At 33.4% G+C, this 22,594-nt stretch overlaps 1 protein-coding gene across 5 annotated transcripts in view; it reads right to left on the bottom strand.

The window, feature by feature from the left end:
- Window positions 1-345: 345 nt before the first annotated feature.
- The window catches only part of EPHA5 (EPH receptor A5), a 340,575-nt gene continuing 318,326 nt past the window's right edge, over window positions 346-22,594 (bottom strand). For 2 of the 5 annotated variants that reach the window (XM_049630545.1, XM_049630544.1), the window contains exons 15-17: window positions 13,540-13,733; window positions 9,843-9,998; window positions 346-1,700 (exon numbers count right to left, since the gene is read on the bottom strand). In XM_049630545.1, coding sequence (XP_049486502.1) covers window positions 1,595-1,700; window positions 9,843-9,998; window positions 13,540-13,733 — 456 coding nt within the window. In that variant the 3' untranslated portion in view covers window positions 346-1,594. Of the gene's footprint in view, window positions 1,701-6,707; window positions 6,722-9,838; window positions 9,999-13,539; window positions 13,734-22,594 lie in introns of those variants that run through there. The other 3 variants (XM_049630547.1, XM_049630546.1, XR_007457774.1) reach the window with 2 other exon arrangements.

A 22,594-nucleotide genomic window follows, 5' to 3' on the forward strand; every position in this document is an offset into this window, starting at 1 on the left:
ATATCATAAAAAATTGTTACTTCACCAAGGAGTCAGTTTTGTTAGAACTCTAATAATAAACCGTATAATTTGTACCACAAATGCCAGTCTTAACCAAATGCGGCACATAAAATGTACACAAAACATATCTTAAGTTCCTTAAGAAAGCCAATTAAATAATACTTTAGACTGGTTTATCAAAGTAAATTCGATTTGATGAAACTGAATACAAGATGAAATTACCAAATGAATAAACAGCCACCAACAAATAAAACTTGTTAAATCTTGAAACAAAGAAAATTCTGAAGGAAATGTGTATATATATATATATATATATATATATATATTTCATCATTCCATTGCTGCCTTAGTATCAAAATGTCTACAGCTGAACCACAAGGGAAATGGTTACAAAGGATTAACACTTAGGGGTAATGCTTAGTGCTATGTGCCTGGATTTAACAACATTAACAGAAGCCTGCACAGTTAAATCCTTCTACATCCTGCTGAAAATGTGCCCTTCGGTGTCAACTTTGCTTGACAAGGTATTTTCTGGGACTCAGAAAGGTGAAATTTCTTACAGGGGTGCAAGATTAATGGCTAGAAGAACTGCATTGTCACAGATATCACAAAGTGTTTTCAAAAAGCCAAAGGGGATTTAATCTTATAGACATTTCCCGTTAGTGAATAAAGAGATTTAGTAGCTTTTGGACATATGAGAGGAAGAAAGACACAAGCTTGTGTTCAATTTTGTTTTACTGCTTCCCTATTTCTCCTATTCCTATTACACTCTGGAACACTCGTTCCTGTATGTTGCTAAAATTAAAACACTATTAAAAATGCAAGCAGAATGGTAATGCACGCATGTGCAAGCATCACACATGAAACTCCAACTTAAATTGATTCCTGGGTATATAGCAAATGATACAGTATATACACATTTATTACCTAATAGTTTCTAGAAGAGCAACTAAACATAAATTTTATAACACAGAAAAATAAATATACACCCTGTATTGTACTTGTCCTTGATCAAGCAACATATTTATACACTAGTTTCTATAACTTAACGCTGTGTAACAGCATTTTAAAATTACAAAAGAAGGTATCTATTAGGAAATTATCTAATCATATTGCTCTTCAATACACTTATGTAGACAATTCAGACTTGAAGTAAACTTCAGGAAATTGCAGCTTTTGTTAGCCCACAAATGGCTATAAACTTTTCCTTTCAAGTAGATTCTTGGAAGTTTTGAAAGGGGCTGCCTTAATTCAGTCTGTAAAGGTGCTCTATATAGTTATATTTTCATTTATAAAATTTTGTAGAAGTAGTGGAAAGGATTTTCTTGTTGCAACATAAGATCATGTTTAACCTCATGTTTTTATTCTATGCGGGTTATACTTGCTTCATGAAAAACGAAGACACTGAGAGGAAGATAAGGAGATTTTAGTAAAACACTGATTACAAATTCTGTGGCTTGAACCAAGGCTCTCCTAAGGTTTAGAAATCACTGAGTTTTCCCTTTTCCCCCTTTTTTTTTTCGTTAAAATAAATCTCAGGACTTGTTTACAAAGTGCAGAATCATTCACTTGACAAAGTGACATGAAAAGGAAGTTACAGTGGCACCATCCCATTTACCAGCTGCACCTTCATTTCTTGAAGGCTGTTCATGATCTTCTTCTGGTGACCGACAAGAGTCACTCCAAGCCGTCTCAAATCCCTGTATGAAGAAAGCACACATTGGATGTATGTATTGATTCAATTGGTAGCACACCTCAATACTTTCACGCTGGCAAAGATACAAACATTTTGCAGAAGCTAATTAGATTACAATCCTATATGAGACATCGATATGATACAATCCGATATGAGACATATCGGGTCCAATTTTCAAAGGCAGGCTTCAAAATTGTACCTTGAAAATCTGTTTGCAGTCCAAGAAATATTTAACATAAGGACTGATATAAGATATAATTGCCCCCCACCTCATCTTTTGGACATCATTATTTTGGTGGCACAGATTAGTGAAAAATAAATTTGCACGCTTACCAATAACATATTTAAATTAAAGGTACAATTTCATTGAATAATTTTGAAAATGTGGACCTACAACAGGAACAAGAACTTTTTTGTTTTGCTAGAAGAAATAGGCATAAAATATACTTTAAAATTTTTACAGTTAAGCAGTCAAAGACCATACTCTTCAAATGACTCAGTCAGTACAATCATTTTATATAACAGATTATCTTTATGGGATAATGATCACTACATTGCTATCAGAACACCTTCAAATATGTAAAACCTTGGATTGTGAGCAACTTGTTCTGCGAGTGTTTTGCAAGACGAGCAAATATTTCTAATAAATTTTAATTGGATAAAGGAAAAATGTTTTGCAATGCCAGTAGTACATGATACCGAATGTCACATGATCACAACTGAGCCAATGCTTCTTGAAATTCACTTTAATATACAAGTGCTTTGGATTACAAGCATGTTTGCAGAATGAATTATGCTCGCAAACCAAGGTTTTACTGGTCTTTTATTTTTTACTTGGAACCCAAAATACCAGAGTTTTCCTCCTTTACCAAATAATATCTAGGCTCTCTTGGCATTTAGAGCATTCTGAAGATTACACACTATCAGAAAGTCTTTTCAACCAAGATATATTTTTACTGTTTCCTTATTCAAAAGAAAATTATAAATGTTTAGATTTCTAAATTAATAGTGTATTATGGAGTTCAAGGTCAGGGCCCATGGTTCCTAATTGTTATTTCATAGGAAATTCAGAAATTCTATTCCCTTGAGGTACATATTTGGTAAATAAAATTATTCAGGTATGTTTGGCAAATAGCAATATTAATTATAGAAAAAAAATAACAATTTAAGATTTTTAGGTGACCAAACTGTTTGCCATGTTATATTTCTTCAGATAATTACCTTATTGAACACATTATGGTAACAGAATATTTGTGCATTCAGTAAATGTATTAACTTCAGATTATCTTAGACTTCCTTAGAATTGAAGACAATGACATTAGAATCATTATATGTAAAATTGGATAGCTTTAGAAACAAGTAAATCTCTTAATTATCAGAGGATAGAAATTTTAGAAATGGGTATTTAGGCTCTACCTATATTAGTATTGGAAATAATTGCTTATTTAAATAATATCTTAGGTTTCTTTGCCCCTTTATGTTTCATTGGTTTTTTATGAGAGTTTCAGGAAATGGAAAGTAGCTAAAAAAAGAAGCAATTGATACTTATGGTGGCAACACAGTTCTTTCTCTCTTAGAATTGAACATGAGAAAATATTAAAACTATAAAACATCAGTGTAAAAAATAAATATATTTATATTATATTATATTATATTATATTATATTATATTATATATTTATTTATAATGGTAGCCATGGAAGATAATCAGCAAAAAGAAAAAGAAAACAGTAAAAATTCACTTTGAAACAAAATCACTATTATTAGTTATGAAATAGACTATAAAATAGTGAGTTACTGACTAGCATGGGAATAAATTTCTCTTTTCAACTACATCAGAACTTCTTAGCTTTTCCCCTGTTAACATTATGGGATAGATAAGTCTTTGTTTTAAGGGCCATCCTGTGCATTATAGAATATCTAGCATCATTTCTGGCCTCTATCCACCAAATACCAGAAGCATTGCACTACTGTTGACCCTTTGTGGTTACAAGACAAAACTCTTGCCATATGTCCCCTGAATAGCAAAATCTTCCCTAGTTGACAACTATTACACTAATATAAAGATAATAAGTGAGAATTAAGATGTCCTCTTCCTACATGCTGGAAAAATACATAACTCTATGATAATAGATTTCTGTTAATCTTTCATAGATGAGAAAATGAAGTTTACAGAATTTAAACCACTTGAGTAGATGACACAGCTAGTGGGTGTCAGGGCTAGTACTAAAACCAGGAACCTGATACCAAAGTCCATACTCTTTAAAAATTTCTCATTACTCTGAGATCTGATTTTGAACAAAGTACTTTAAATTACAATAATTTCCTCATCCGTAAAATGAGAACTCTGTAGCTATAACATCAAATATCCAAAATTCTAAAGAAAGACAATATTTAATGAAGGAAGCTGAACACATACTTCTTTGAGGCTATGGTAACTCAATCTATACCTCATGGCAATTTCAGTTATGAGCTAACCTATACTTCATGGCCGGTCACTAGCATAATTTGGACCTACGTCAGGTGAAAGGGATGAAAATTTCTTAACCTGAAAATAATCATTCTCTGCTAGAGAATTTAAATAATTAGTAATTGAAATGGAGTTTTAAAACATATGTTTTATCATATGCCTTATAAACCCACAGGTGATTCTGACAAATACCCATTTGAAAGTACTGATGCTATAGATACATACTTAGACTGCACAACTCATATGGCTAAACCAATTATTAGGAATGAGCTTTTGAAAATAATCATCACAACTTATTCTGAAAGACCTGAAAAAGAAATTATAGGTTTCCCACTGAAACAGCCTGGATTTTGAATATATAACACCGAAATCTTAATTTAAAGTGTGTGTGTGTGTGTGTGTGTGTGTGTGTGATGTGCATACATGCGCCCCACATTCCAAACTTGGTTGTTTCACTGATATCAAATCACTGGTTTGACTTATCATTTCCCTTTCTTAATTATATAGTAGCTATATTATACGTAAGTATAACTTCATTCTCTGAAAATAACTTGACCGCAAGAAAGACTCTGGTTCAGTGCTTTTGAAATTTAAAATTTTTATGACATCTATATCCTGCTAAAGGACACATGTTTTGAGGAATTGTATTTGAGTAATAAATGCTGTTATAGAGCTTGTGTTCATAGGCAAATACAATCTTTCTTCAGAACATTTCATACATCTAGATTTTGGGTTAAATTTGTGTAAATTTCTCCAGTGTGTTAAATATAAGATTTCTTTCAAGGTCACCTTATAATATGATTATCCCCTAAGATGCATACGGAAGGTCAGACCACTGAAATTCTCTCTTCCTCCCTCCCACCTCCTCCTTTCCATGGAAGAAATGGAATTATAAAAACACAACGCGGCATTTTATATATTGCCATAAATTATGTGTGTCTTTAATGGAATGCTGATGTTTTAAAAATCTGACTTGTCATTTCAAAAGCTGTCAAATCAATGCGCAGAGATTTAGAAAATAGCATGAGTATAATGCATGCAATGTCCATATACCTTTATGCAGTGTGATTTTCAGTGAAAAGGTGAGAGAGAAATAAGATCATTTATGCAAGTTAAAGTTGTTCTCGGCAGCAAAGTAGTTCCTTCAAAACTTGTATTTAATATTCTTCTAATTATATTACAAATGAAAATTAAAATAGCATTAGAAAAATGTTTTCAATAAAGGTTTATTCCAATATTGCTAAGTGCATTAATGTATTTTAAGTAGTTTTGCTTCATACTTTCATGACTTCTAAGCATTCCTATTTTACTCTTGTACTGCCAAGTACATATTGAATGGTCAATTTAGCAGTAACAATGTGAGAGAAATTTGTTAAAAATTAAAGTATTTAACATTCGATAATGAAGTTGCTGCTCTACTTACAGTGTTTGCTGAAAAGTTTTTCGAAAATGATGCAAGATATGCTATTTTACTCATCTCATTTTTCTATATAGGAAATTTTACCCAAGGTAAAGTTATAAATGTGTCTCTTTTATAAATATTACACTAAATGTATCATGATCATGTGTAATCTTAAGTAATACCCAAAGCCAATTCTAATGATGATAGACTATGATTCAGCATAGACTTATGAATTTAAACATGATAAGAGGAGTATTGTTACATAAAAAATAACTTGGCTTTTGTCGACAAAGCAATATCAGTTTTAGAAAAGCTGCAAATATAATGAACTGGCATTGATGGAATTACATTTCAGCATATTTTCAAATGTTACTCTATAATATTAAACAATGGAAAACGCTGATATTATGATACTAAAATGGCAGAATGAAAACCATAGAGTAACAAGAGGTGTCTAGTTGATATTGGAACAACTCTTGATTATTCAGGATTTAGTTCACCCATCTGTGGATTAGTCATTCCCTCACTACTTCTCCCTTCTGCTTTACACACCTGTTAGCCATATCACTGGTATTTACCCCAGCAACACTGGCTGGATAGGAGAAGGGAGAAGAGAGATTAACAAATATTCACTAAATTTCAGTGTTTATTCTTGTTGTCATAATTTGATCATGCCATTAACGGTATGCTTGAAATTTTTTGGTTCATTTAAAGATTCCTGATAATCATTTATATATCTACTATACAAGATAAATACATTTACATTTGGCAAAGATTAACCATGTTTGGTCATGATTTTCAGTGAGTGAGACATAGTGATGGTTGGACTAGAAACTTTAGCTTAATTATGTAGAATGAAGAGGATACTAAGTACTCCCATGTGTATTTTAGGTGTGTAATACATTATTCATAATGTCTTTATTGATAAGATAAAAACTCTGCTTGAATTGGTGTGCATAAATTTTGGCCCTAGATTTGTGAAACTTCCATTTTAGTAGTTGAAGACCCCATTTGAATAAATGATACTAACATAAACCTCTTCAGTTTACACACAATTGGCATAATATTTAAATTCACTGGATTTTGTTCGTCTTCTGAATAATCAAAAGTTGACAGTGCTGGTCTGACAAGAAGTTTAAAAAGCAGTGGTAATACTGTCCTTAATACAGGTTTTTGGATTCAATTTGCAACTCACCTCAAGCTTAACAATTCCCCCTGTCAACCACAATTCACTGCATTTACACACCATAGTACAGATTGCACCATTACTGCCACAACAATTGTTCTGTGTATCGTACACAGGATAGCAAAGTTTAGGCACAGAGATGGCAGACAGAAACATCTAAAGTTGAAAACCACATTGCCGAACACATTTTAACTCTAAGATTGTTAACCTGTTCATTTTCTTTCCACATTAAGCCATATATGTATGTTACTGGCAAGAAATAAACAAACAAAAGAAAGAGTAAGAAGAAAGAAAGAAAGAAAGAAAGAAAGAAAGAAAGAAAGAAGGAAGGAAATCGCAAACAAAATTAAACCTTTATGATGGAAAATTTTTATCAAAGTCAGCAGTTCTGAAAAATTGTAATATTTTCTCTCCCTTTTTTTGAACCCAATATAAGAACAAATTCGATGGCACATATTTTTCTAATTTAATTATATGGAAATTTGATCTTTTGCCTTATATTAATTGATCTTAACTGCACAAATATTCACTAAATTTCAGTGTTTATTCTTGTTGTCATAATTTGATCATGCCATTAATCATGATTTGATCATGCCCCCCCCCAAGTATTTATTACAGGTATACTTTCAGTTCTCAATTTCTATTATTCCTTGGCAATAATGTGGACAATAATATTTATTATATTATTATAGCATATGCAGCCTCCATAAAATTAGTATTAAATATTGGGTAAAGGCCATGTGTAAAAAATCATTATCTTAAGTGTTTAAGAGCTTGTCTTTGTCTTTGCTGATATCCCAGCTCCTTTGCTGTGTGCCTTTAATAATTATTTTGGTGAAAGGCGAGCAAAATGCACAGATAGTCTTTTTCGTATATTCCTGACCAAACAAGTAACTGATTACTCACTGTTCTGTGAGTTATTTAAATAACATTTTGATAAATGTGTTCTTGCCAAACAGGAAGAATGTGGTCAAAACCACAATAAACAAGAGGACATATATTTAAAGGTGTGGGACTCCAAGGAATCAGCTTCACTGGATTTGAGGTTTGCTGGCTCAGTTCATGGTAAAGAATATGTTTATTGGCCCAGGAGTCTGAAGCAACTGATATATGGAGACAAACATCTCTGAACATGAAGATTTTAGCACAGTTTCCAAATTTCACTTTACTCTTCCGGTTAAGGTAAATGAATCAAAAGACAAAATATCAGAAAAGAGGCAATATAGCCAGAGGCAACAAGATAGCAGAGTAATGGAGACAAAGAGAAGAAACTGAACCAAGTAGAGAAAAATTGATCAGATAAAAACTACCAGAGAATAGAAATGGGTTGGAGAACCATAATTAGAAGAGAGAAGAAGACTTTAAGTCTTTAAACAAAACATACAAAATGAGAGTTTGGGGATAGAGGAGCTGACAATAAAGATGAGCGAAAATAATTAAAATCAACAAATGAAATGCTAAAATACAATGCTAAGATATTCAACATATTTCTAGTATTTGGGGGCCCCAAAGAGATAAAGTAAAACAGAGGTAGTTAATGCAAAACCATTATTTGTGATTAAAATTATTCTGTGAAGGGAGGAGCAAAAAGATAGTGGATGTATATATATACATATATATATATATATGTATATACATACACACACACATAGGTATATGTGCTATTTTAATAAAAAAAGAGACATCATTTAATGCAAATAATTTTATTATATATTTACAAGTAATCTGACATTGGGTAGAAGAAATACCTACAGTATCATTTTAATATAAAATGACAAATGACTTTAATAAATTAAAATGACCATTTTTACTGAAAAATTAAATAGCAATCATGTAAAAATAGTTTTAAATTATCAACAAAATTTTGTTTACTATTTTAAATATAGCACAAATGAGTTCTTTGAGTGTTGAAAGAAATAGTGGGCAAAGCGTACGTGTCATCAAATAGATACAATTTGGAGGCGATGGTGAAGATGACGTTCAGCAACATAAGAGAGCATGCTGAGTAGTGATTTTAGGTCCAGCATTATAGGGATGAGGATAAGAAATGTTGAGAATGTGACATTAACTGGTGACAAATGATGGTACCCTGTTACCTTTCGTGTGGACTGGCAGTGAGTTCAATGAGTCAAAGAATGCCAGAATAGAAATGGTGAGTGCTCAGTGTTAATATTATGTGAAGTAATGGAATAAGGACTGTGGTTTAGTGCTTTAGAATGTTCTACCATGTTCTAATCCTCACAACAATATTTTAACCTTTGAATTTGTAGGTAATTTAAAGTAAGTTGTCATCATATTCATAGGTTAAAACATTATTCATGTTAATGTAAGCTAGATGGAACCACCATAACAACAGTTAATTTTCACAAATAACAAATATTAGGCTAAAATAATTACACATACAGAGTATATAATAAAATACAAACAACTTACAACCTTAAAGAATTTAATGCTTAACTCTAGTGATTTTTATTTAATAAGATTTGATAAATTTTATCTTAAACGTGCAAACAGAAAAGGGCACAATTGGTTCCACTGAGATTGTACCAAATAACAAATCAGAGGCAGAATCTAATATATCCTTGGATTACAAGAATATAAGGTGCACCACTTAGAGATTAAATGAGATTCCTGCCTGGGAAGCTTTGTTTAAGCTGTTGCTACCCGGGTATTCATCATAGCCCAAATTTAAGAATATGTTTTGCTGTTATGTAGGACTAGCCACACCAATTGTGCTTACAGTTTGTTTTGTAATTACATTCATATAACATAGGTTCCAGTATAAAAACTTCATCAAGAAAACATCTTTTCCACAACACAAAATACCAGTATTTTGCCAAGGAGCTGTTATTCCAATTATTCAAATATTCAAATGCTATTTGTTTGAAGCAAAGAAGCAAAGATACTGGCCACAAGTAGCATTAACCATGCAGTTGTTAACAATACAGGCTAAAAAAGAACAGGCTTCTTTGAAAGCTGTCACACATGGGCAAAGGTTAACTGATTTCCCTTGACCTCATCCAGATTGGATTCCAAACAATTTTTCTCGCCCCAGCAATTATGTAAAAATTATCAGAAAAATTACTCACTCCAAGGTCACCTGAGCCACAGCGTCCATTGAACTGTATCCATTTTCCATGAAAATCTCTGTATACCGGCCCATTTTGATCGCTTCTAGCCATTCACCTACTGATCTGTAGGCCCCAGATCCCAGTGGGCCATGTTCTGCCAATAAATTAGATACCCTAAAACACAGAGCACATCAATATTAAAAGTAACATTTTCATGTCTCTTATTATAAATTGTAATATTAGCTCACTATCAAGGGATTTTTGGGTTTATGGAAGAAAATAATTTAAAATATAGAACACAAACTTAGTCTATTCAGATTTTTTTTCTACTCATAGTCAATGAAAACTTATGATGGCTTAATAAGTAAATGTTCTGTAATATAAAACATTAGCTGAAAATTCCATTAGATGTATTTACTTCCTCCTATTGTATTTTGTTTATAAAAATAATACAGAAAATGCTGCTAAAATTAGATATGAGGGATAATTTGTGTCAGCCCAATTGTTCCTAGACATTGCTAGAGAAACTCATGCTCGTTTAAGCTAATTTCTCAGGAAGTCCAGAAGTTATTTATCCTGTATTTTACACTCTTAAAAAATGTGCTTGTTAACTTGGCCCAGGAGTAATAGAATTTTGAAAACAAAATGTAACCCCAAATACTTTAGAAAACTGAATGGGATTAACCAACCAGGAGATACTCTTAGCTGTACTAGACTCATATTTTTTGTCTAATAATAATAATGATACAATTATGAGAACCATTTCTGGAAATACATCCGAAGTAAATGACTAGGAAAAATGACAAAAAGTACTTGTACCATTTTTTACTAGTGGGAATGAATGCCAAAAACAATTTAAATGTCCATCAGGGGGATTTGCCTCAGTAAATTTCAACCATAAGATATAGGACAAATACATTTCTTTTGATTCATTGTCTCTGTACTTTCTCACACTCTGTTTACACTTCAACCTATTCCAGTATATTTCCTTCCAAAACAATTCTATAAAAATTTCTCTCACTGTGGTGAGCAATGATTTTTATTTTGCCGAAATCTATAAATATTTCTTATCTGCAAAATGATTGACTCCTCAGAAATTTTCAACATCCACCTCCACCACCTCTCTTTTGAATTCCTATGTTGTCTCACAAAGTTTTGAATAATTCTCTCTTTCTTGGCTACCAGGACATTGAATTTCCCTTGGCATCTTTTAAACTTCCTTTGCCGATTACTCCTTTCCCTGGCTTTAAAATTTGGCTCTGTATCTTCTCAGCTCAGGCTAAAATTCCACTCTAGGTAATTTTACCCATTTTTATGCTTCAAGTGGCATCTATTTTTCTCCAATTTTTACCCCCAGCCCAAGTGTCTCATGTATTCCTGTAGCTACTTACACCTCCATATTTCTCATAGGAATATTGCCCCAACATGTCTGAAACCACACTTGTCATCTTTTTCACATCCAATTCCTCCTGCAGTCTTCTGCGTTCTAGAATATGATACAACAGTTCACTCCTTCCTTGTCCTCAGTCCCCTCACAATCAATCATTATGTGTGCTATCCATTCTACTTCCAATATATCACATATCTGATCACTCCTCTATCTCACTTGTTGCCACTTTAGTTCAAGACATCATCATGGCATATCTGCCAACTACTCTAGCCTCTGAGTTATCCTCTAAATTCTATCCTCACTCTCTGCTGCACAGCCAAGGTTCTTTTTTAATGTTTTTTATTTTGTTCAATATCTTCCTCCTCCAATAGTGTGTTGTTCAATGCTGTATACTCAGCACCTATCCCACAGGATGACATGATGTGGACATGAACATGAATCTGAACATGAATATTGGCTGAGTAAATGGGTATCTTGTGATTTGTAGCCTTTAAGTAATAGGGGTCAAAGATTTTATGAAGGTAGAAATACAGAAAAAAATAGTTGGAGAGTAGGATCTTGAAGTTGACATTATGGAGGAGTTGCGATTTTTAGTAACAGCAAAATCTAGAACATGATGCTGAGAAGGAGAGTTCATGGTAGGCTAGAGACCAAAAATGAGAGATATTCAAACATCATCTACATGGCTACTGAAATCACCAAGCTTTGTGACATGGGTGAGAATAAATACAGGTTAAGACAATGACCAGGAGCTAACATCTTCTAGAATTAGGATTTGTAGATGACCGAATAAAAATGTCTAGTAAGTGCTATAGTCTTCAGCCAAATCTGTTTAAATGAAACCTAGCAAGATGATTCTATATATTGCACACACACACAAAAAGAAAAAAATTTGGAGACTCTTAAACTGTTCTTAATCTATAATGATATCAATATAAACTAACACAATTTAGATCATCAAAATGTCTCTTTATAATTTCTTTTCTTTAGGTCCCTTTAGACAACATAATTCAAATAAGTAGATGAAAGAAATGCTTACATTTTTACATGACAATAAATAACTTAAAGGCAGATATTTCAGTAGCAACATAAGGAATATTCACTAAGAAGATAAATTCTCCAGTTGCTACTACAGAAAGTTAATGATGCTTGAACGGAAGTTGAAGTTTCATTCTTCACTTGTATTTAAAAATGACTTTTTGCCTAATAAACAAATGTTATGTCAGAATCATAGAACTTATGTAACTTTATCAACAGATTGTTTCTCATTTAGTTCATGCTAATAGGAGGCCAATTTGGTTACACTTCTTGTAAAAATAAAGATCTGACTCAAATATAGTGAAAATAACATTCTGGCAATTTTTCTTAAGTACAGAGTCAAACTGATTTATTTTTTGTGAGGATAATTCTGTAATTTATCACGTCAAAGAGAAAAACATGTTTTACAAATATGTAACGTTGTTTAAGTATATTCATGTGCATTCAGAAAAATTGTTTTAAGTATTCATTTGTGGGGCGCCTGGTGGCTCAGTCGCATAAGTGTCTGACTCTTGGTTTGGGTTGAGGTCATGATCTCAGGGTTGGTAAGATTGAGCCCTGGGTCATCAGGCTCTTCACTAATAGCACAGAGTCTGCTAGGGATTCTCTCCCTCCTTCTCCCTCTCCCTCTCCTTCTCTCTCTCTCGCTCTCTCTCTCTCTACATAAACAAATAAACTTAAAAAAAATTAGAAATAAAGAAGTAAAAATGCTCATTTGTTCACACAAATTTATTCATTTATCAGTTTTAAGTTTTGTTCCAATTGCACAGTAAGTGATTCACCAAATATCTGTGTACAACCAGATGGGAGCAAAGAATCTCTAAAGGAGTTGTCATTGTTTATAAAATATGGCAGACACTAAAGTCTATTATAAAGAAACCAAAGAGTAATTATTGTTAGATATCTCTGGTTTAAGTCTATCAGTGCTCACTTGGCTATCTCTATGATCTTATAATTTTATTTTGACCCATCCACACTAATGTGAGATCCAAAACACATGAAAATACACACATTTGAGTTTTTTATAATGTTATCTGAACTTGGCTGTAGTTAACATTTTACTGAAACTGGCATTTACACTGGTAGATTAGGCATAGATACTTTCAATTTGATTATTTATATTTCATTGTAAGAGAGTAATATTACGCAAAAACTGTATATAAATAAATTAGTGTCATACAGATCCATAGATTAACGTGTGTACTGAAATGATGTTATTGATTTAATATTCATGGCATCAAGTTGAATTAGCTACATTAGGAAAAGCTCTCAGGTCTGGCTTTTTACCTGCTCGATGCATTAACCAGCGTCTTCAAGCTACTTGGGTTACGTATCAGCTTATCCAACATGTTGACAATTTCATCAAACTTGGGCCTGCTATTTCGGTCTTTCTGCCAGCAATCCAGCATTAACTGGTAGAGAGCAGCAGGACAGTCCATGGGGCTTGGCAGACGGTAGCCTTCCTCCACTGCTTTAATCACCTGCGTAAAGCAAAACAGAGCCATACTCAATACCACAAACAGTACAGAATAGCTCGAGAAATTTCCTACTATCCAACTTTCATTCTGTCTTAGTCTTACTCTTGCACTGATAACCAGCATCGTTCTCTCTCAAATCTCTGATTACTTCTATTTGCTGCAAAATAAAACAACAATAACAAAAAGTAAATATGTTATCACAATGTTAAAAGATATTTTCTTCACATATTATAAAGAAAATAAGTGGTAATCATTTTTACATAAAATCTTGATGAAGGGTGATTTGTAACATTAACTGACATAAAAATAATGTTCATGTTTTATTTATTTATCCTTGCATTCTGGAACCAAATAGGGATTAGAGTTTTTTAGTGATTTCTCTGAAAAGTTAATGTCTTTGTAATGAAAAATTATGGGCAGATCCACATTTTTTAAAGCAATAGAACTGCAATTTTACTTCAAAAGAGACTTTTGGAGGGTAAATGATGGATAAGTCAAAGGCTAAATTAGCATAACTGTCTCATGTATCATTTAATAATGTCAGAGTCTGGCTGTTTATTATCATCTACTGATTTCTGTCAGGAATTTGGAATGACTGCATAAGTAGCACAGGCATTACAAACATCATCGATTTTAAATAAAACCACACATGTGAGTATTGTCTAATTGCGAAATTGTTTCATCAAAAACATTCATAATGTTGCTGCTGCCATCAAAATGTCTAACTAAGAAGAAATTCGTTTATGCTTCTGAACATAATGCAGGTTTTATTCTAGAAAATTCAAATATTTAAGTGATCCCCAAATCAATAATAATAAACATAGTTCTCAAATTCCTGTTGTGGATATTTCCTTAACTATTAATTACATTTTTTGAGAAAGACTTTAGATTTGATTTGACAAATGAAAAAATATAAATGATGATTAGAATAGGAAATTTACAAAAAAAAATCTTGCAAGATTGGAACGAAACAGTCTCTCAATGGTAAAGAAAATGGCACCTGCACAAAAGCAGGAGCACATAGAAAGAAGATGAAATGGTATATTTAAGGGAACTTTATGGCCTAGAGGTAGCAGGTAGAGAGAAAGTGTTTAAGTTCAAACCTATGTTACTATTTACTTTAGCTAAACACATTCATGGGGGGAGAGAATGTTGTCAAGTATAATTTGGGGCTTGTTTTGTTTGGAGTGCATGGGGAACACCCAGATGACACTTGGCAGGAATCTGGTTAGGGTACAGGAGATATTTGAGATGAAAATGTAAATGTGAGAGTCATCATGACTTGGTTATAGCTTGAAGTCAGGTGTGGTATATATCTACCCAGGAAGGGCATGAAATAAAAGTTCCTGACAAGCACAAATAGTTAAGTTCAGGCACTTCAAGGACTCAAGGACTCCAAAAAATAAATGGTCAAATAACTGAATAACTATGAGTGAAACTCCTGAGAGTCACTTACCACTTTAGTTAACTTAACTCAAAAACAGCATAAAAAATTAAATGGAAACCATGGTAGAAATTATTACAAAAACTAAAACATATGGTTAGCCTCTTTAACGTGTTAAAAGTGGATGCATATTGAGAAATAACATGATAAAACAACAGATTCATGAGGAACAGATATTAATGAAAAATTTGCAAAAGAAAAAAATGCTAAATAAATTTTGAGAAAACATTTATTCTCACTGGTGATCAATAAAAGAATAGATAGTGAAAGAATAAAAAGTACTATTTATAATTATATATTAATAAAAGTTCATTTATGTATTAGTTTGCTTATTAGAAGACTTCCCATTGCTGATGATAACAGCAATAGCAGTCATCTTTAATAACGTGAGTACCAAAATAAAATGCCCTAATACAGTTTGTCACGAAATATTTCAGTATGCAGTGAGAACAGTGATTTTTACTTATTTAAAACCTGACTTGTTTCATAATGAATTTTCCCCAAAGCTGCTACCAATAAGCTCTCTTTTTTCTTTAACACCTATGCTTTTAAAAATATTGTCTTTCTTTCACTGAGTAGCTAGTCTTCACATGTGAGTGTGAAATGAGTAAATGAAACCAAGCCACTAGTTTTAAAGGAATTTTATGAGTTATTTGATTTGAGATGTAATTTCTAGACTATATTACTTAATCAACTTTATTTTCAGGCAAATTTATAAATAGAAATATAATACCATGTCTCTAAGTTAACCTCAGTACTTGGTCCAGGAAATTAGGTCATTTAATTTAATTCTAAATTCATCTTTAGAATTTATCTTCAAAATATATTTAAACTATAACTTGAGATTTTATATTCCGACATATTGAATTTTGTTTTTCATTTTTAACTACATTCCCTTCATAGTTTGGGGGAGAAATGAATGTATTAGTGCTCTGGTGGTTTGTGAAATGCTTGAAATATATCAAAGTGCAATTCAGGCTATTCATTTTATTACACAGTTTATAATGTATAGCTAAATGAATCATAATCTCCATTGACTTTCTTATTACCATTACATTTGTTAAGGTAGAGTGTCGAGATAAACAAAGGAAAGAAAGAGAAAAAAGAAACAGACAACCAGAAGTTTTACAGATTATCTGGCACCTGTTCATATGGGCTACATCTGAAATGTTATTATAAGCTACGCATTTTCTTGGCATTGACATGCAAATCAGTCGTCTAAACACAATTTTAAAAATGCTGCTTCTCTTAATACATAAAACTTCAATACTGAGCACCCGATATGGCACTATTCACTTGGTGGCCAGTTGACTTCACTGGGCCCATTTTGTCATGTAAGGGTCAGTGGCTTCATCCTTTCAGGTACATATACCTATTCTGGGTACGATTTGCTTTTGCTGCCCACAGAGCCTCAACCACCATTACAAGCTTTGCAATACTTGATCCACAAACACTGAATCCCACACAGCATATCACTCAATGAGGGCACCCACTTCCTAGTGAAGAATGTGTGAGTATCAAATACTCAGTGATGTACTGGTAAATATTTAACAACAGGCTCTCCTTGGTGGGGAGGACATATTGTATTATTTACTTGTTTATATGGTATAAATACTCCCTCCAGGTCTATTGCAAACTGTCAACATGATCTCATTCTGAAAATCTGCTAGCTGGTACAAGGGTGGTACCAGCAACCACTGCACATAGTACGTCATAAATTCATCCATAAGGCATTTAAGCTGCTTTCGCACAGTTGGGGCAGGGAAAAATACTGCGAACCCTAGGTGATACACTTGGGACTTCTTGTTACTCTTTTGTAATAACTGTGGCCTGAAAAGGCTAACCCCCAAGAATGAAAGATGGATCCAGGCTACTAGTTCAGCCACCATGACCTGCCATATTGATAAATGAGGGGAATCCAGAATGGATAGTGAAGGAAGGAGAGGCAAAGGACCAGGTGAGGTCCTGAGATCAACTGAAACCACAGGGACTACAGTTCAGTTCATAACCTGCCTCTTCTGAGTTTCCACTTAGATAGAAAAACCCATAGAATCATGAAACAGATGCTCCTGGAACCTGTGTGGGGAAGTAGGTCCGTGCTGCAAAAGGTGAAGAGCATGGAAATCATGAAAATTTGTCTCTCAGATCTTTACCTGCTGGATGCTAATTAATCAACAACCCTTAACCCTAAACTTTCTGAAACCATCATCACATTTACACCAAAGCCAGGCTTTGCAAAGGTTACTTCCAGTCAATTATTGAGCATGGCAGTGATAATAAGATAGGCTCATTTCTATGTGACCCCTATGACAGACAATGTTTTCACAGTCTGACATCTCTCCCAGCTGTCCCGCATTCCTCTTCCTTACAAGAATTTCTCCTTAATAATACTAATGTATATCTAATTCCTTCTTGGAATAGGTTTCTTGCAGGACCTAGACTAGCACAGGCATTATATCATAAGCACTACAACACAAATTGTACATATAATATCTATATTCATCATCATCATATATTTGTAAGATAGTAACTATTATATACATTTCATAGATGAAATGTACGAGACTCCAGAAGGTTAAGTAATTGCCTGTGTTTACACAACCAAGAAGTAGCAGTGGTAAGATTTACAGGCAAGTCTCTCCGGCAAGCAAACCTGTGATCTTCCCATCCTGATGCTGAGTCTCACCATTGGAACTAGAAACAACTACCTTCCAACTAAATAATTTGGGAGAGTTATAGATCTCACTCCATGGAATCAGATTTCTTGCTCCACAAGAAAAAAAAATATCTACAATTAAAATGTGCTATTTTGGAAAGGAGTGCATTCTTCATCACAGGAGATGTAAAAATGTAAGTTGGATAACTGAGTGGCAGGAATTTTGTAGGTGGAATTTGAGCATCAGCAGTGTGTTTTGATGAATTAAGTTTAACTAAGGTGTGAGCGCCTATGTTGCTAGGTATTTACTTGAAATCTCACACATGAGTCATTTTGTTACTGTGAGATATGAGGCTTTTCAGAAGTGACTGGAGTTTAAGAATATATTCTTGGAAATAATCTCAGATACCAAAGAAATAGTTCTGGATATACCCATTTTTTTCGTAGGATTTATTTTCTGTTTCCAATATTATTAAAGATATATAGAGTATATCTTTTTCTTAGTACATCAATCTTAGATCAGTAGCATTCCAGAGATTAAAGACATCTTAAAAATCCTCTATTCAAGTCCATTCCCTTTGTAATCATTGAAATTGACCAAGAGTTATAGATTCCAAAATGACTGGTTTTTAGTTCAAGATTTTTGGTTTTTGTTTTTGCTGTTGTTGTTAAATAGAAAGGTACAGGACTTTTGAACTGAATATGGATATTTCTTTATGTATCGCTTACTCCAAAGGGATAAGAGTTGAAATGAGGTTACCAGTCACTAAAATAATTGCTTTTCTCTCAGAGCAGGCAGCATTATCCTTGCAAGACTAATATTATCTTCAAAGACCAATATTTTTCAAATACACTCATTGTAGATATTATTATACTAAGGCTATTAAGTCAAATAATTTGTTCACTGTCAAATCTTGGTAATTTTCAGTATTTATATGGGACCTAAATTCCTCACACTTTAATTATAACATGCTGTGTGTTATCATAAAATATTATTTTTGTTTTACCATAAAATATTTCAGAAGTATAAGATATGTGTATCTTTTTTTGTCCCATCAGAAATTACAACAAAGAATAGAAGGAGGATGAGAGGCACGCCCCGTACAAAGTAGGCTGATATCCTTTTGGGGTCAAAAATTCTTCCTGCCTTAGAGTAAGATCTAGGCCAGCAGAAATAGTAATAGAAAACAGTCAAAAAAAGAACAAAGAACAAAAGTAATTCTAACATAAGAAGACTGAAAAACAGATAAATGAGTTTCTAAAACATTTTGTAATCTATGTGCTTAGTGTAGTGTACATATTCATATATTTCCCAATAAATGCAAGAGTAAAACACTGTTACTAAGTATAAAAATGCAATGCAATTAAGTCTCTTTTTATTTGGGTCTGGATTTTGAGTTCAGAAAAATGTTGCCATTTACAATGTTTGCTATCAATAAAGAAGCCTCTACTGACCTCAAGATATTATCTTAGCTTCCTAAGCTTGAATCAGAGTTCACGGTCTGGTATTAAAATTATCTTCATCATTCTGGTTTATTTTTATGATGTGCTGTTATGTTTTTTCTCTGTGATGACAGAGGCAATCCTAAATCAAAATAAACCCACTGCAGCATTCTGTCCCCTTGACATGGTGGAAGATCTCCTCTGGGAGATTTAGAATATTCTGCATGTCTTGGCAGTGTAATATTTTCATGATGCAAAGCCTTTAAGAAGTAGATAGTATCTGGAATGTAGAGATTATGGGATATATCATTCAAAACACCAAATCAGTACTTCTATTTTGTTCTCTGAGAGTTTGTTTCCAAGGAAATATTCAGTGATCATGGTGTTCAAATACAGATCTGTCATGTTTCTTAAATACAAATTTGGATAGCAATTGAGGAAATCAAACTTAGTGCTATATGTAGAAGCTAAATGCTACTAACAATTGTGAACCTGCTTCGAAAATACATAGCATCTATTGTACAATTTATTAAAAGCAGACAGAAAGATCTGAAATTTTATAATCATTTACTTTAAACCTTATCTAGATTCTTGGTAAACCTAGTCAAAGCCAAAATATTAGTTTTTATTATAATTTCCTGAGAATATTATATCAGCACTCCCTTTTATTTTCTAAATAGTTTGAATTAAAGTTATCTGAGAGTGTATCAAAACTCTCAAATGGCTAAAATCAGAAAGAAAAAAAAAAACGTGTCTCAAATCCTTCATACTTCCTTGTTTCTATGTCCCTCTTAGTGTAATTTTATATTGTCCATTCACAATAGGCAGTGTGATTGCCCTAAATATGGGATTGGCCACTGCAACTGGCCTGATTATTGGATTGGCCAATGTAATTTTTATGCTACTGGATGAGATGCAATAGGGATCATTCTTGCCCTTCAGTCACTTGACAGATGAGCTCACATCTACACTAGTCTACTGGTCTCCAGAGGAAGATAAAGGTCACGTGGATTAGAGCCACAGTATGCCAGTATAGAGCAACCAACACCACTGCCAACATGAGCAAGCCCAGTCACGATCAGCAAAAACTATGAGCATTTACATACCATCATGTTCTACTCTGGTCTATAATTTTATTTGTGACAGATGCAACTATATCACATAAAATTGCCAATAATGTAGATAACAATGCTACACATATCATACACTAGCTGGGAAGGACTAATAATTCTGAGTTACAGAATGAGAATTGAAAAGAAGTTAACTAGGTAAATAAGGGACCAATGTTTTCCTTGGCATGGCAGAATAAAATACTTTCACAACAATTAAAGGACAGAATGGCATTAAAATAAGTCTTAAGAAAAGTTAGAAGCCAACTGTGAAGTGCTCGGTAGTTCAAGCTAGCATTTGGCATTTATCTGGAGAAAAGTAAGTAGCAAACAGGTCTGGTCTTCCTTCAGGTTATAAAAATCCAGAGTTGAATTTCAGTTGAAGATTTTATATTCATCCAGATGGCTGATCTAGGATCATTGGTTGAAAATGGAAGGGAAGAAGCAGACATTGATTTACTTGGAGATAGTGTGGTAGTTTGGTACACAATTTTAGAGAATCATGGTGAAATTTCTGGTGCTACTTTTATTATTTTTTTTTTGTGACCTTAAGAAAGTCATTTAATCTCTCTAAATTCAGTTTCTTAACTGCAAAACAAGAATTACAATAGCATCTCTCTGATGAGAGATGCACAATAGGAATTCAATGATACAGTTTTTTTTAACAGCACTAGCCCTAAAATTGTAAAGCTGAAGTGAATAGATACTATGTTCTCCCAAATTTAGAGAAATATAAGCCAGCACTCCTTCCCCTAAACCAAGTGAGTAGGACACAAAGAAAACCGATTGTAGCAATTTTAGATAACTACAAAAAGGGTTCACTGCCTTGCCATAGGCTTGTTAGGGGGTGGGAATGCATTAAGCCCAATTTACTGTTACTTATCAGAGAAGAATGCTATGAAATAAGTCTTAGAAAAGCCAACGTGTGACCTTGACATCTCACCAGGAGATATTGGAAGAAGGCAGGCTGGCTGGAGCAGTCTACAACAGTAGTCCAAAAAGGGAACAATGGCAGAGCATCCAACCAGAATAGGTTTCCCTCTCAGGTGAAGTACACATGTGCACTGGACAGCAAGAGACTGTGAGATTGGGAGCAGACAGCAAGTGAGGTGAACCCTGGAAGTAAGTTGGCATAAGACACCCTCCTCCTCTGGTGACCGTCCCCAGGGGTCCTTTCAAGAGCTCCGACACATACTTCACTAGAGAACCAACGTTTGGGTATTTGACCTGTGGGAGGCATCAACAACTAGCAAAAAAAAAAAAAATCTTGCCCTTTCTTTTCTACATACCCATCAAGGGCAATTCTGAAAAATCTAGATACAAACTTTGCCAAAGGAGGAAGAGGAGCAAAAATGGGACCATTCTTCCTTCTCTAGGTACCGAGGGTCAGGCTGGCCTTGTGGTTGTGGAAAACACTTTGAAATGGATATGGCATTGGCTTTGATTTAGACTGGACTTGAATTTTTATATCTGAAATTGAATCTTAATTACTGGCATGGACTGTTGTTTCAACAAAATGAGGCTGAAGAGCTGTAGGATCTGTCTAATAACCCCTGAAGGCATAGGAGTGGGAGATTTTACAGAGCATGGATGAAAGAAATAATTGGAGGAAAAAAATAAATGTTTTAAATCAGTATGCTGTTGAGTTAAGATTGCTCCATATACTGGTTTTATAAAGAAGTAACGAGACAGTTGACGAAGCACTTAAGACAGTATGTGGCACACAGTTAGGGTTCAATATATGTTAGCTGCTTTTATAGTTGTTGTTATTTGAAGGGAAAATATCAAATTTCAACGTGATCCAAAATGGGAAGGCTGTATTGAATAGTAACAATGGAAAATTACAAAAGCAAAGACCAAAGAGCCATGTGTCAGGCATCACATAATAAATATTCTGAACTTGAATAGAAGAATCTTTCATAGTTACTTTAGTTTTAGGATTCTATTATTCTAAGTGTGAATTATTTTTCCATGTAAGAAAAAAATCTGTTTTCCTCCATATTAGACAGTCCAACTCTTCTTACATTTTTTTTAAATTAAAAAAAACATAGATTATTATTTTTATCCCCTAAAAGCATCCACTATTACATCAATATCATTCATCCTTTCAGTTTGGAGTATTAGCTGTCTTTATCAAATGCAAATCATGAAAACGTGGCTGTCAGTATTCATTCTCTGATGGCTTCTTCTTCATCTTTGAAAATAATACTGA

The sequence above is a fragment of the Panthera uncia genome, chromosome B1 (genome assembly GCF_023721935.1).
Source record: "Panthera uncia isolate 11264 chromosome B1, Puncia_PCG_1.0, whole genome shotgun sequence".
Lineage (NCBI taxonomy): Eukaryota > Metazoa > Chordata > Mammalia > Carnivora > Felidae > Panthera > Panthera uncia.